Source organism: Nicotiana tabacum, chromosome 22 (assembly GCF_000715075.1).
Source record: "Nicotiana tabacum cultivar K326 chromosome 22, ASM71507v2, whole genome shotgun sequence".
In the NCBI taxonomy this organism is placed as follows: domain Eukaryota; kingdom Viridiplantae; phylum Streptophyta; class Magnoliopsida; order Solanales; family Solanaceae; genus Nicotiana; species Nicotiana tabacum.
Window position 1 is genome coordinate 161409431 of NC_134101.1, and position 16357 is coordinate 161425787.

General features: G+C 36.3%; 1 protein-coding gene and 1 non-coding gene across 5 annotated transcripts; both read left to right on the plus strand.

Annotated features, from left to right (window-relative positions):
- The first annotated feature begins 9048 nt into the window (after positions 1 to 9048).
- Positions 9049 to 9121, plus strand: TRNAA-UGC (transfer RNA alanine (anticodon UGC)). Its single transcript has one exon. It is a non-coding gene; the product is annotated as a tRNA-Ala (tRNA).
- A 38-nt stretch (positions 9122 to 9159) lies between these two features.
- LOC107785859 (uncharacterized) lies at positions 9160 to 14662 on the plus strand. 4 transcript variants are annotated; one of them, XM_075244028.1, is made up of 13 exons: positions 9160 to 9318; positions 9404 to 9503; positions 9782 to 9890; positions 10425 to 10513; positions 10690 to 10746; positions 10901 to 11009; positions 11129 to 11230; positions 11344 to 11408; positions 13058 to 13161; positions 13245 to 13309; positions 13968 to 14022; positions 14109 to 14139; positions 14237 to 14371. In XM_075244028.1, the coding sequence occupies exons 1-12, from the start codon at positions 9255 to 9257 to the stop codon at positions 14111 to 14113; spliced, it is 924 nt and encodes a 307-aa protein (XP_075100129.1). In that variant the 5' UTR covers positions 9160 to 9254; the 3' UTR covers positions 14114 to 14139; positions 14237 to 14371. The 4 variants fall into 4 exon arrangements, with proteins under 4 accessions (XP_075100129.1, XP_016462737.1, XP_075100131.1 ...); XM_016607251.2 differs by lacking the exon at positions 14109 to 14139 and having other exon boundaries at positions 14237 to 14662; XM_075244030.1 differs by lacking the exons at positions 13245 to 13309; positions 14109 to 14139 and having other exon boundaries at positions 14237 to 14662.
- The last annotated feature ends 1695 nt before the right edge of the window (positions 14663 to 16357 follow it).

Consider the following 16357-nt stretch of genomic DNA (forward strand, 5'->3'; position numbering starts at 1 on the left):
TTCTTCTTTTTTTTCGAAATTTTTGGCAGAGTTTCGAGGCATTTTCAAATACCGGAATTTTCAGACTCGGGTGAATTCTCTATCCTACCTCACTCTTGGTTTTCTCTTGAGTTCCTTTCCCTAGTTGGTCAACCTGCAAGCCGAAACAAATAAATATTCACATAGCACGTAGGATGCATCAAGATGGTCTTTATTTTGGATACATCTGTCCTAGACGGACCCAACCCCTATGTTGAGTCCCCAAGGTTAAATGCACGTGATGCAAATAAACGTTCCTACTAGGGATCCAGCATGAGGTTATGTTATTCTAAGTTTAAACCTGGGGTTGTGTTCTAAACCTGGCTTACCCAAGCGGACAAACTCGAGTCGAGGAGGGGGCAACGTACTGGGAGCATGAAAGTCTGCTCGGCCTTATTGCTTGCCCAGCCCCGTTCTATTTGGCATAACTCTAACAGAAAAAGAGGGACACGCGAACGTGTGCACCGTTTTTTAGAAGACTCAGAAGGGAGGCGTAAGAAGACATTTAAATGCAGTTCAAGTAATATCAAAGCGGTAAATAAATGGCAATTAGCATATTAAGTCCACAAAATACAGTAATATCGACAATAAAGCCAAATAAGAAATCATATTAATAAGCTCGAATTCTTGAACCCTGAACTAGAAGTTCTGGGTTCTTATCTCCAGCAATTGCCAAAGCTGTCACACCTCCTTTTTACCCACCCGAGGGTATATGGGAGTTTTTCTAATTAAAGTGACATTATTCGAAATGGAATTATTTTATTTATTTAATCAGAGTCGCCACTTGGAATAATTTAATAGATGTTCCAAGTCACCAGTTTATTTAAAAATCCAAAATCGAGGAAATTTTCGACTTTATTTAAAAGTCTGCGAACCAGAAATTCTAAGTAAGGAATTCTATTAACCCGAGAGAAGGTGTTAGGCATTTCCGGGTTTCGTGGTTCTGGCACGGTCGCTTAGTGATTATTACTTGGCTTAAATTGTTTAACTACTCATTTTTAGGACCTATACACATTTTTACCTTTTACCACTTTTAATTGCTTGATTTATTTGTAATTAAAGAATTATCTAAAAATAAATGAGTCACGTGTATGTGTACTCATTTCGTTTGGTGCGTCAAAAATTATGTCACGCGAACATGTCCACAATTAACAACGCATTGTTATTAAAAATGTTAGGCCGAAGTTGTGCGAACGCATACCTCGATTTATTTTTTTAGAAAAAATCATAATTATGTTACGCGAACGTATACATAATCACGATAATAGATTAAGTCGCGCCTAAAGCAAGCTACGAATGTTCATGATTTTCTTAAAACTAATTTGGGATTATTGTGAGGCCAAGACTTATGGGAAGATGGGTTGGTTTATTGATTTGTGGGCTAAACTCTTTGGCTCAAATTCTTTTATTGTTATGTAGCCACGTAGCCCAAAGCCATTCTCCTAGTTAAGAATTAATTCCAATAAACCCATTATTAAATTGACTTAGGCCCAAAACTGATTTAATATCTTGGAGAAAACAATTTTTAAGATAATGAAATAATCTCCCACAAGATCTGAACTTAACTAACAAAAATCCCTTTCAAACTAAACTGAAGAAACAAAATTGAATTTAGCATTAAAAAGAGACATAGAACATATTTATGTATTCAAGCCTATCTAACAGATATGTCCAAATAAACAAAAACACATGTTGTTACCGAAGAATATAAGAATGAAGTGCACATGCATTTATGCTCCTTTATCATCACACTCTGCAAAACTCTACATTGAAATGTAACAGCAACTTACACGCAAAATCAAACACGAATAAGCACAATTCAACATGTATCACACAATATTGATTTATTTGTTTCAAAGATAAATAGAAAAATCGACAAATTATCACAGACAATTCAAACTCTATCAGGTATGTAAATACTAAACCAATCAAACATCATAATACATTTGGAGAAAAATCAGTATCAAGAGCTAATTGCACATGTTCTTATTAAGCTGTAAACGATACCTGGAGATACTCAAAATTTACACACACGTACACACTCTAACACAAGAAATATATAACACAGAATCACAATAAAATAAAACAACATCAGCTCATATAATATAATATTACCGTAATAAGAGAGATGTCAAGAAATGGACCTGAGATAGTCTTTTAGTTAATGAAAGTCAGCAATTACAACGACTAAATCGAACAAAATCGAGCAAAGTTTGCTTTTGAAATCTAAACGAAAAAAAAGCTAATTCAGAGCCGCGGGCTGCACCTCGGATGGCAACGGGAAACTCGAAGCGACCTCGGCTCCATCAAACTTGAGTTTCAACCAAAGCTTCCACACCGATAGGAACCAAGTGAGGAATTGTAGCAAAAATTTTCTATTTCCAAACTAAGTCCTAAGAATTCCAATTGTATGGTTAACCAAAACGTTGCTTGGATCAAACTTTAAAAATATTATTTATTAACAACTGCTTTGAGAAAAGTGGGTTTGAGAAAACCCCATGTGAAAATTTCACATTTTTGTAGCCCAAATGAATGTGTATCTGTGTATGAAAAGGCAAAAAAATTGATGTGGCTGAAAAGGGTGATATGAGTTTGCCTTGGGGTGGGTGACTGATTTTTTCGAAAATCAGAGAGCTCACGTTCTCTTTTGATCTGCCGTTCTTGGATTTCCTAGAGTGAGGAATTTTCTGTTTCGTTTTCTTGTCCACGAGAAGGTCTGTGGCTGATGATCTTTTGAAGAAGAAGAAAACGGTGGGGGTGGTCCTTGTGTTAAACGGCGCTAGATCTCTAGGTCTTTTTATAGTCTAAGTCTAGGGCTTTAGGGGTATTGGGCTTGGGCTATTATGGGCTAGGTCCGAAAATTAGGACTAAAAATGGGTTGTTTGAGCCCAAATTTATTCTTTCTCGGTGAACGAGACTAAAAATACGACCTCATTTACTAATTAATCTTACTTATGTAAAATAGCTATTAAAATAAGACTAACCGTTAAAATAAACTTTTTTTTGGTATTTTCAAATATCATATTAAAATAAGAATAAGGTACTATTTTTGTATATATTTTTTTTAGCTTTATGAAAGGTACATAAAAATAAAAATATTTTTTTTTTGTAATTTTCATTTTTGTGATGAAATAAAGTAAAAGAGTCGAAATTAGATGAAATAACTATATTAGGCCTAAACTAAATATTTACATGCTAAAATATGTAAAATCTTGGGGAGAGTAAAAAATCACATGTCTACAGCTGGTGGTACTGGTGGTCGTCCATCCTGACGGTAGCACGTGTCCTCACCATCTGTGAGAGAATAGAATAACAGAAGTTTAGTACTTGGATCAACAGATTCGCACGACAAGAATTTCAAGAATATGAAGTTTTTCCTAAAGGTTCTGCAGCCTCTCGAGTATAAATACAGACATCTCCGTATCGATCCATGAGACTCTACTAAACCTGCTCATGACTCGTGAGACCTATGTAACCTAGTCTCTGATAGCAACTTGTCACGACCCCAAACCAAACCCAGTCGTGATGGCGCCTCTCGTGAAGACAAGGCCAGCTGACATAACACCCAATTCATTTTAAGCAATTAAAATAATACAATTTAAGTCTTTAACATGATTAAATCTCAAATAAACAATGAAACAGTACAATTTGCGGAAAAACCAACACAGCCCGACATCGGGGTGTCACCAGTCATGAGCATCTACCATAAGTCTACAAGTCTGAAAGGGGTTTATACAGTCTATTATAGAACTAGGAACAGAAAGTAAGATAGGAGGGAGAAACACTGGGCTACGAACGCTGAGCAGCTACCTAGTGGACTCCAAATGGTCTGTTAGGAGCAATCAACCCTCACTGGCGGGACCTGAATCTCCTGATTCTGCACACAGGGTACAGGGAGTAAAGTTAGTACTCCAACTCAGTGAGTAATAATAATAAATGAGGACTGAGCGATAAGAAATCACGTAAAAACACAACAACATACTATAAAGAAGCGGTGTAAAACCAATAAAAGGCAATGAAACAGTGAAATCCTATAAAAAAAACACCTTAGTTTAGAATAAGCTTCTTTAAAAAATATTTTTAACAGTTAAACAAGTAAATGAAAAGCAACTAGAAAAGATAAACACATAAAATCCGCCCCTCGGGCACAATATCAACAGAATCAGCCTCTCGGGCAATAACATGGAACAGCACCAGCCCCTCGGGCTATATTTCATATCACAATGGGTACCCGCGCTCACTGGGGGTGAACAGACTCCGGGAGGGCCCCCCTACGGTCCAAGCGCAAATCAAGCCATCTCGTGGCATAATCAATAGGCTCTCGGCCTCATATCAAGCCACCTCGTGGCGTACAACTCAGACCCTCGACCTCATAATCATAATCAGTACAACACTGTTGCGGCGTGCAACCCGATCCCATAATAATCCTCACAACACAGGCCCTTGGCCCTACTAAGTCAGAAATCTCTAAAAGCCACTCGGACACAGTAAAATATGATGCTCAATCCAAAATATCATTTAAAGTGTTAAAACAGAGTAAACATGGCTGAGTTATGAAAACAGTACAATATAGCATGACTGAGTACAAATATAAAAATCAAAACAGTGAGGAAATAGCAGTAAAAATCCCCTAAGGGTCCAAATAGTTAGTACGAGGCTCAAATATGGCATTCAGCCCAAAACATGATGATAGCAAACAGTTTTCAATCAAATACGCGGTAAAACAGTCATTCGGGATGGACTAAGTCACAATCTGCAAAGGTGAACTACCCCATGCTCGTCATCTAGCGTGTGCGTCACCTCAATATAGCACAACGATGTGAAATATGGGGTTTCATACCCTCAGGACAACATTTACAATTATTACTCACCTCTATCCGGTCCAATCTTCAGCCCGCGATGCCTTTGCCTCTCGAATCGGCCTCCGGATGCTCCAAATATAACCAAAATCAGTGCAAAACCATCATAATATGCTAAGGGAACAAAGCCCACTCGAAAGAAATCAAATTACAACACAAATCCCAAAATTGGCAAAACCCGACCCTCCGGCCCACATCTCGGAATTCGATAAAATTTACATCAATAGACTCCTTAACACTTCCCGAGTTCATACATACCAAGAATACCAAAATCCGACCACAAATGGTCCCTCAAATCCCTAGATTAAAGTCTCAAGTTTCCAAGCCCTAACTCCCCAATTTAGGCTTCAAATCCCCCAAATTTCATGTTTAATTAGGTAGAAATCATAAATAGATCAAGTATTAAGTCCAAAATTCTTACTTCCAATAAGTTCTCTTTGATTCCCTCTTCAATCTCTCTCAAAAAGCTCCAAAACCGAGTCAAAACTGGTGGACTTAGGCCAAAAATTGCGAAAATGGCATTTTTAAACATTCTGCCCAGCTCTTTAATTTACTTAATCACGATTGCGAAAAATCCATCGCGATCGCGAAGTACAAATTCTGCTGGCCCAAAATTTCACTCTACGCGATCGCGTATACACCCACGCGAACGCGATGCTTAGAGTCTTACACCTACGCGATCGCGAATGAGCCCACGCGAATGCAATACATAGAAACCTACGCTCACACGATCGCAACCCTATCTACGCGAACAATAACCTGGATGCCCCCTGAGACAGCTCTATGCGATCTCGAGCCTTCTCACGCGATCACGAAGAAGAAAAACCTGCAACAGAACTAAAGCAAAAACCTGCAACTTTTTAACATTCAATTTGATCCGATTAACCACCCGAAACTCATCCGAGGCCCTCGGGACCTCAACCAAACATGCCAACATATTCCCTAGCATCATTCAAACTTGTTCAAACCTTCGGAACGCTCAAAACAACATCAAAACACCAAATTTGCATTGAATTCAAGCCTAAGAATTTTAAAAACTTCCAAACTCCGCTTTCTATCAAAAAGTCTATCAAACCACGTCCGAATGACCTGAAATTTTGCGCACACATCACAAATGATACAACGGACCTACCCCAACTTTCAGAATTTCATTCCGACTCCTATATCAAAATCTCGCCTATCAACCGGAAAACGTCAAAATTTCAATTTCGCCAATTCAAGCGTAAATCTACTCCGGATCTCCAAAACACATTCCGATGACGCTCCTAAGTCCCAAACACCTCCCGAAACTATCCGAACCATCGGAACTCACATTTGAGCCCTTTAACACATAAGTCAACATCCGATTAACTTTTCTAACTTAAGCTTCCTCAAAAGAGACCATGTGTCTCAAACCTTACCAAAACTTCTTTGAATCCGAGCCAACTAACCCGGTAACACAAAATACAGCTGAACAAGGCAATAAGAAGCAGAAATGGGGAAAACGGAACGGTAACTCATGAAACGACCGACCGGGTCGTTACAACTATCGAGGTAGCTACATGGCGTTCGCAGATCTTGACTCTCCTTCTTTATCTCTATCTGTTTTTTAGTTTTTATTCCCTAGACACTATAGTGAACTGTATTCTGGTTTAGACGCTCATGTACTCTGTGACACCCCGATTTTGGGATAGATTGTATCGTACTTTGGGTTGTTTCTGTTTTCAAAATGCTTTTTCTTAAATATTAATTGCTTCCGCCTTTATATTTAAAGTGTTTTACTGTATTGAGATGTTGAGTTGTAGCTGGCCTAGTTCCACGATAGGCGTCATCACGACAGTTGATTTTAGGTTGTGACAATTAGTATAAAGCTTGAGAAAATATCCCTTAGGACGATCCTTTATCAACTTTTGGCTAGCTTATTTTTCTTATAAAATTATTCTAGGAAAATAGTTTAAACCGTTGAAGTAACAGTAAAGTTTAAGAATTTATCAATTGAGGCTTTAAGGACGTCAATTTCTTTTTTTGGGTGTAAGATATGTTTTTATTGGAATCATTTTCCACTTCAACTTTGTCTTTGACATTTTCAGCTTTAGTGTTTGAAGTTGACATTCACAGAGTTTATATTTTTGCATGTCCACTATGTCACAAGTAGAAAAAGTTTACTCTTTTCATCCTAAGTTCTCATCGAATGTTAGGAAGTTGCTTTAAAATGAAAACAGTCTTTCACCGTCTCTAGAAGATTTATTTAATTTATAAACTCTCAAGTTGTACTCAAAACTGAAGTTGATACGTAAAATATCTTTTGTTATGTTATGATAATTCAATTTATTCTCAAAGGCTATTTAGAATTCATGTTGGGCCCGTGCAATAGCACGAGTATACAATACTAGTATATTTACTACAACGCTAATGGAAGCCAAATAGTTTAGCAGCTTGTTTTGATGGTTGTTACTTATTGTATCATATTGTATTGTTATCTCAAAATAATATTTGTTTTGATTCTTTCATTAAAATTGGTTGTATAATATTGTTAAATCTATTATTCTAGAACAATGAAAAGTCCCAATTTTTGAAACGACCGATTTGGTGTTGTGGGATTGTTCCTATTTTTCTTTCCATTATGCCCCAACTTATTATTCCATAATATTATTTTACTCTTTACCTTCTTTTTTTTTAACTCCAAATCTCTCACCTATAACCTACTTTGTCTTCGTCCCTTTTTTTCCAGAACTTCTGCCACTTCCAACTCCAACGTAAAATTCTTAATTTTGTTAGAATTTGCATGAATTTAATTGCTTAATCTATTTATAAGACATATTTGGTGATAAATTAGTAGAAAGGAATTTTCTTACATCATTTTATGCATAATTCTTGACAATTTAATAGTTAAACAATTGACGGTATTTTAGTAAACTTATTAGTTATAGTACAGTACGATACAGTCAAACCACATAGCAAATATTATTTAATAACAACAAATAATACGATCTATTCAAATATTGTATTTACAAAACGCTACAATACAATACAATACATTATAAAACGGTGGGTAACAACCATCCAAATAAGCTGTAAGCAATACCAATATTTCGCAATCCTAATTCCTAGATTTTAGTTTTTTTTTTGGCTGATGATTTTAGTACCTTTGTAATAAACAAGAATCCATTCTAAAGTCTATAACTAGTGTTTAGTGGGATCAAATTTTAGAACTATCTATGTTTATGTTGTGCCGAAAAAAATTAAAAGGTCCAACTAACTTCTAAGCATGTATAATAGCTATACAATTAAGAAATATCCACTCAAAAACAATAGGAATTAAGGGTGTGTTTGGTATAACGAAAAATATTCTCTACGGAAAATATTTTTCAAGAAAATATTTTCTTGAAAAATAAGTAGTAATCTTACTTATTTCTAGTGTTTGATACACAAATTAAGGAAAATAATTTCTCAATAGTATTCATAAATAAGTTAAATACAATAAACATAAAGCCATAAACTTTCAAACCAACAACCTTCTGAACTCACAAATTTCATAAACTTTCAAACCCGTAAACTCTATTGCTTCTAAACCCGCAAACTTTCAAACACATAAACCTCTGAACTCATAACTTTGAAACTCATAAAGTTTCGAACCTGTAAACTGAAAAATGAAAAATCAGAACTGAAAATATATATAAATTTTTTTTTGCTAGGCGTGTTGTTGGGGTGGGCGGGTGGTACAGAAAAATGAAAAAAAAATCAGAAAATACAAAATTTTCCCCCAAGGGGGAGGGGGCGCTGGGGGGTGCTGTAGAATTTTTTTTACAGAAAATTAAAAATCCAGAAAAAGAATTCGGGGGAGGGGGTTAGTAGGGTGGGTGATTACGGAAAAGAAAAATAAACCAAAATCTTAAAAAAAGTTTTTTTTTTGGGAGAGAGGGGGTGGGAGAGGTGGGGTAGGGGGTTAGATGTGAGGGTAGGTAGAGTTTTTGGAAAATATTTTACCAACTTTTTCTAGGGAAGTCACTTTTCTCCAATTTCATGAAAATGTGATATCTAGGAAAATATTTCTCAAAGTATTTTGTGCAACCAAACCGTGAAAAATGGAAAAACATTTTCCGCCATACCAAACACACCCCAAGTTAAAACACTTTTCCTAATTAGAGCAGCTATATTAGTTAAGTTGAATATTCCTTGCTTAGCATCGGTCGGGGATGTAGCTCAAATGGTAGAGCGCTCGCTTTGCATGCGAGAGGCACGGGGTTCGATCCCCCGCATCTCCATATTTTTTCTTCCTGCAATTTCGTTTTTCTCTTTTACGTAATTATTTTTCCTTATCGCTTCTCCTCTCGAAGCAAAGTCCTCTTTACTCCCACTCTCCCTCGCTTTATTTTGCCAATTTCGCCGAAGTTGTCAATGGCGTTTGTAGTTCCTCTCTGCAACCTTGCTCCAGATTTAACCGTCTCGACTCTCTGCTTAGGTTAAACTTTTTGCTTCATCCATGTCTTTAGTTGGTACAAAGCTGGAGAATACTGTCGTTTTTGACGCCTTGTTTATTCTCACAGGAACCATGACTTTCGGCGAGCAAAACACTTTGGCCGAATCATTTCAAATCCTCGACAAAGCCTTCAACTCCGGAATCAACTTCTTCGACTCTGCTGAAATGTAATCCTCAAACCTTACGTCTCTCTGCTCAATTTTATGCTAACACCTCAACTGTGGATTTAGTACTCCTCTTATGTAAGTTTCAAAAAGAAAAACTGGTTTTAAAATTGAATAAAGAATGAGGATTACTAAATTACTCTAACTATAATTCTTAAGCGGAATGGATGTAGAAGATTAATGTAACTTCTACTAATTTAGGATTGGAGCTTAATTGATTCATAGAATATGTTGATATTAAATTGCATTTATTTATTCTTTTCAAAATCTATGAAAACCAGGTATCCAGTACCTCAGCGTGCAGAAACTCATGGCAGAAGTGAGGAGTATTTTGGGCGTTGGTTTAGAGAAAGAAAAGTCCCTCGTGATAGTGTTGTTCTCGCTACTAAGGTCTTCAATATTCAAGTCTTCTTTATTTCCCTCTGCATTTCATCCTATAGATTAAAATATTGTATGAAAGATATACAACTGTGTTAGAAGATTGAATTTTCAGTTTAAGCGTTGCATGGTTAAATGTACTGTGTATGATGTGTAGGACTCGTTAGGAGAGTTTAGGCTGAATAGGCTAGATTTTCCAAAATATGTCTGGTCTTTGTGGTACTAAAATGTGACAGAAGAGTTGATTATGCAGGCAATTAGCAATTATTTCCTATGCCTAGCTGTCCATGAGGCAGGATTGAAAGCTTTGTTGCCATTAGAAACAAATTGCATTATGAGATGCATTCATGCTTGTTTGAGTCAAAAGGAGTAAATTTGTAGTTATCTGTGAAAATATCTCTTTTTTCTTCTTTAATTTCTTAATAATGAAAGTGCTTTATTTCTTTCTAACATGTGGTTAGTGGTATTTTTCCTTTTCTTTGTTCGGGGATCTTATTGCAACTGCACTAGCATTTTGATATTTTTTGCCCAACTATATTGGTACAGGTCAGTGGACCATCTGGACAGATGTCTTGGATCCGAAATGGACCAGAAAGCTTGGACGCTCAGAACATAACTGAGGCTATTGATAATAGGTTGAGTAAATCCTTGTTTGTTGTTTTGTTACCATTACATTGTCCATTCAGCTTTTGACTGCATCAGAATATCAGATGATTTTTGACAATTAAGCTTGCTTCTGGAGATGACCTCTATCTGCTATGATTTGTATTTTGTACTGCTTCTGATGTGGTACCTTATTGAATTGATGCAGCCTGTTGCGTGTAAAGACTGACTACATCGACTTGTATCAAATGCACTGGCCTGATCGGTTTGTGGATAAATCCTACTGTACATTTTCTGGCTTGTTTTCTCACATATGTAAATGCTAAAAAATTTTGATGTTTGAACAGATATCTTTAGACATTAGCTTCTTCCCCTGTCAACATCCAATTTGATGTTCACCATTTTAAACTTTCTGGCAGCTATGTTCCTATGTTTGGAGAAACTGACTATGACCCGCTTCGAAATTATGCGTCAATCAGTTTTGAGGAACAACTTGATGCTTTAGAAAGAGCTATTGATGCTGGTAAGGTCAGTCATGATGGCAAAGATGCTACCTTCACAAACTACTTTTCCTCATGAAGGCCGAGATATTAACTTCATAAATTTGATCATTATTTTCTATTGGTTGTTCAAAATATTCTCCTTAGATCAGATACATTGGCCTTAGCAATGAAACACCATATGGTATTATGAAGTTCCAACAAGTTGCCAAAAGTAGAGCTGGGAATCTTCAAATAGTGTCTGTTCAGGTGTTGTATTGCTCAATCCTGTATAACGTAGAGACTTCTTTGTCTTTGCCTCCGTCAAATATTTGTTCATCACTAATATAAGATAACACTTGATTCGGCTTCTTTTTTTCCAGAACGCATACAACTTGCTATGTCGAGATTTTGATTTAGCTATGGCTGAATGCTGTCACAATGAGAGGTAATCCTTGTCTTGTATGGATAAATTTGGGGTAGGCATTCTATATGATTACATGGTGTTGCTTTTTGTACTAGAACATCCATTTGTGCAAATGATGCATCTAAGAGTGGGAATTAGTGCAGTCTTGATTGTTGTCCTAGAAACACACATTATACTAATAATGGGGGTGAGATGCATATTATGGATGTACAATGGGAAATACCTGAGAGAATGGAGGGTGTGATGCATAGCTGGGCATGTAGGAGAAGGAGAAGATCATATAGAGCATCGATATAGCCTCACTAGCACTTATGTGGATTCTTTGGGGGGAAAGGAGGATAAGAGCATCCGAAGGGGTATAATATGATTTTGTACAGATTAGGGCATCTCTTTTGTTCTCGATTATTTTTGGTGCACCTCTGATTGTATAGATGATTGGGTGTCTTGTTATAGAGAACCATATTTCTGTGTAGGTTCTCAACCTATGGTATACTACTTGCGTATGGGGTTTCTTTCCCCAAACATCAATGAAATATTATCTTATCAATAAAATCATACTAGTCAGATTTGCACAGGCTTCTATGCACTCTTATCGCATGTAGGATGCATGATGAAGAGTGAGCATGCATTGGGAACCTTCTAGGATACTGTTTGCAGAACATGGATGACTCTAATAAGGGGATATTGGTCCTAATTTTTCTGACAAGATCAGGAAACAAAAAGGCATGTGTCAGGAAAGCACATTGTTTATCAATTGATTCCAACAATCTTCTTCTAACTTTCTGACTGTTCCGGGATCATCTAGTAACTCCTGTATTACAATTTAAGCTGCAACCATATTAGCACTGTTTAACATTCTTTACGGTTACACTAAGAGCCCGTTTGGACATAAAAAAAATCACTTTTTTCGAAAAATTTTCACTTTTTTTCGAAAACAGTGTTTGGCTATAAACTTTCTAATTTTCACTTGAAGATGAATTTTGGAATTTTTTGAAAATTTGAAAAACTTCAAAAAGCTGTTTTTCAAAATTTTCACTCAAATCACTCACAAAACTTCAAAAACAACCCAAAATAATATTCATGTCCAAACACAACTTTAATTTTCAAAGATCATTTTCACTTCTTTTTTTTTTGGAATTTTACAATTTTTATGTCCAAACGCCCACTAAAAGCTTTCTATTTTATGTCCTGTCATCTCATTTTTGTTAGTGATACTGGTATATCATTGTGTCTAGTAGTCTTTCCTGCAAAGGCATCATTAGTTTGTACTACATGATTACTGTCCCAGGAGCTAACTTGACTTGTTTCCGTTATCTTTGTGGCCAGTTTGACCATGATATGTTTTGCTACTTTTCATCACTGTTTGATCTTAGCATATTTATAAAAGATTTTCATGTACCCTGTTCTGAGATTCAATTTAGAAGAAAATGAACATGCTCTTTAGGATTTGAACCTATGGATCTTCTAGGGAATGACAAAAAGGATATTGCTGGTAGAATCTCTCTTCAGTCTGGCTGCTTTCTGCTATTACAACCTGCCTATTGTCATCTTAATGGGAAAAAAGTTGTTGTGAACTTACTGACAAAGATGAGGTTCATCTGTTCGGTTGAAATATTTGCGGAATTGACTGTTGCTGACCTCTTTGCTTACCTAATGCTGAATGTCTCCAGGATAAGCTTGTTGGCGTACAGTCCGCTGGCCATGGGCATACTTTCTGGAAAGTACTTTGCCGAAGATGGAGGTCCATCTGATGCTCGTTTAAATCTGTTTAAAGGTCAGATCAAATGCCAGTTTCATTGGAATATTTAACTAATGCCTGTAGATTTTCTCACTATACTAATCCCAAACCTCTGATAGGGAGGTATAGGGAAGGGGAGTCCAGATACAACCTGTCAAACTCTAATGCCTTGTATGCCGCCAAAGTAAGGGATTCTTCTTTCTAAAGCTGTCTTATAATTTTGCAAAACTCAAATATATATTGGTCAGTAAATACACAACTTTTGGCACCCAAGGGTTATGGTCTATTGGTCAATGAAGTTGGTTGAGAACCACGAGGTCTCAGCTTCAAATTCCAGCAGAGGCAAAGAACACTAGGTGATCTCTTGACCGAGCCTTGGTGGATAGAGTTACCCGGTACCTTTGCTGGTGGGAGATAGCAAGTACCCCGTGGAATTAGTCGTGGTGCATGAAAGCTGGCCCGGACATCACTGTTATAAAAAAAACACAACATTTGGTACAGAAAGACCACTGTTTCTGTACAAAGATGATGCAACACTTAATATGCGCGTGTGTGAGATCTAGTATCTGTTTGTTCATTTTCTGCTTGACAGTAGAACCCAAACTTCTTGGGGAAAAAAAGGAGGAGGATGCTCTTCTACAATAAACAAATTTTCTCATGGTTCTGATATAGTTTCACTATGTAGTTGAATACCTTTTATCTTTTAAGACTGTAAAACATGTCCTCTTATGTCTGTTCCTATAGTTTCCTATTGTCTTCACTAAAACATTTTAGTTTTTCTTAGTTTTATGTGACACACCAAATGAATTTTACCTTTGTGATGAATTTTGCTCACTTTGCAGTCATACCTAGAGATTGCAGACAGATATGGTATTCATCCAGTTTCTCTTGCAATTGGTATGACCAATCTTCCTCCGAATTCCCTATTCTAGTTTAAGTCATCTACTAATCACAGATTGGCCTTTATGGCTATTTCTTAATAGGCTAAACTGACATTATTATGCATTTGAATAGGTAACTTGCTTGTGCTGTTGAGTTTAATTTCAGATTTAAGATTTGTCATTTAGTCACCAAAACATATATTTCGTTTGATTTTGAATTATTTGGCCAGCCTTTGTTATGAGACACCCTGTTGTGGCTAGTGTTGTCTTTGGAGCCACAAAAGTTTGGCAGCTCGAAGAGGTTCTTGATGCGTGCAAGGTCAACCTCACTCCTGAGATAATTACTGAGATTAACAAGGTCCACGCGAGATTTCCAAGCCCTTGTCCTTGAAAAGTATTGCTCTATAGGTCCATAATCACCGCAATGTCCTTGCTCTGAAGAGGCAATTTAAAATACACTGCTTGAAAAGATTTTAGCTAGACCATTTGGACTTTTTCATTAACTGATGGAGGTCTATCAAATGTGTGAAAATGACAAATCACATGTGAAACCAACCAAGAATCTGGGCTGTCGATTGGTGCTTTGTATCTATCTAGCATGAAAAGAAAAAAAAAAAAGATAGGAATCTAGGAGTATTATAGCTTGTTTGGCCAAACTTCTTTTGAGTCAAAAGCGTTTTTTTTTTGTCAAAAGTGTTTTTTTCTTAAATTAAGGTGTTTAGCCAAGCTTTTGAAAGAAAAAAAAATGCTTTTGAGGAGAAGCAGAAGTAGTTTTGGAGAAGCCAAAAAAAATAGCTTCTCTCCAAAATTATTTTTTTGAAAAACATTTTTGAGGAAAATACACTTAGAAGCAGTTTTTTAAAGTTTTGTCAAACACCAATTGTTGCCCAAAAGTGATTTTCAAATTAATTAGCCAAACACAAATTGATTCTCACCAAAAGTAAATAAAAAAATTATATATATAACTTTTGAGAAAAGCAATTTTCAAAATAAATTATTTTTTTGAGCTTGGTCAAACGGGCTATTAATTGTTTCTTTTCCTTTTTGTATTAATTGTTTCTTATTATAGATTTCAACAAGGCAAGTCGGCAACCAACGCTGTTAAGTAGTCACTTAGGCCGCGTTGCCGGATGTTACTTCTTTTTGCAACAAGAATATGTTTATTTTCTCCAATGACTTTTCAAGGGTAATAGGTGAAAAGACAATGCCTTGGGACACTTAAAAGGATTCATATTTCATAGTAACTGAATTGTACAGTATTTATTTGTTGATGACTTCTTTAAGGAGGACTTGGGAAACAAAAGACTTGGGATCTGATGAGAAGGAATGCATGTGTTAACGGGGAAACAAACGTAGATAAATCAAATTAGTTGGTCCAACCGAGATAAGAGAAGAGGTGGACAAATTTTCAAGATGCACTAAACATTCCAACTCTTGTGGAAAATTATCGGGTAAATGGTCCAGAGGAAAAAGTTTAATCGGGGTGGGCATCGGTCGGTTCAGTTGTGAATATTATCGGTTTTACATATCGATTATCGGTTTACAAATATGATAAACCGATAACCAAACCGATAAGATATCGGTTAATCGGTTATTGACCATTATCGGTTTGGTTATCGGTTTACCCGATAAGATAATTCAATCTAGAGTTAAGCAAAAAAAAGAAGACAATTCACCGGAGTTAAGCAAAAAAGAGAAGAATTCACATATAGTATACTACCCATTTCTGCGTTCTAGCCACAACTAATATTTGAAGCATGCTTCATTTTGACAAATTCAAGACCTGTGCAATCTCAAAAATCGATACTACAACTCCACAAGCATTTCATCTCCAATTCGCTGGAAATAGAAGTTAACAGGAACATAAATAACAATTTTTTGGTTTCCTGCCAAACCATAGTCAAGAGATCAATGTCTTTTTCCAGGGTCTAATTGTAGCAAGAGCAACAAGAGTACTAGTAATTCAACAGGTGTCCAAGCACAACTGAAATAGTACTAATTCTTATTGGGTTATCGGTTTACCTATTAAGAAATTGGGCAAACCGAGGCCCGAACCGATAGTCCAATAGTGAAAAAATATTAAACCGTTACCGAACCGTTAACCCAATAACCCAATATCAATACCCCAATAAACTTTTTCCGGTTCGAACTATCGGTTATACCCGATATATGCCTTGCCCTAATCATAATATGGTAACAAATTTCTTTCAACCTTATATCTTTCGAATAATTAATGTGTCACCATTTCCTTTTGATGTGAAATATCGACATAGGTACATGTTTCTAAAGGAAAGTACGAAAATAAATACATTATTTAATTAATTTTCATGTATGAAGTCAATTGATATTTA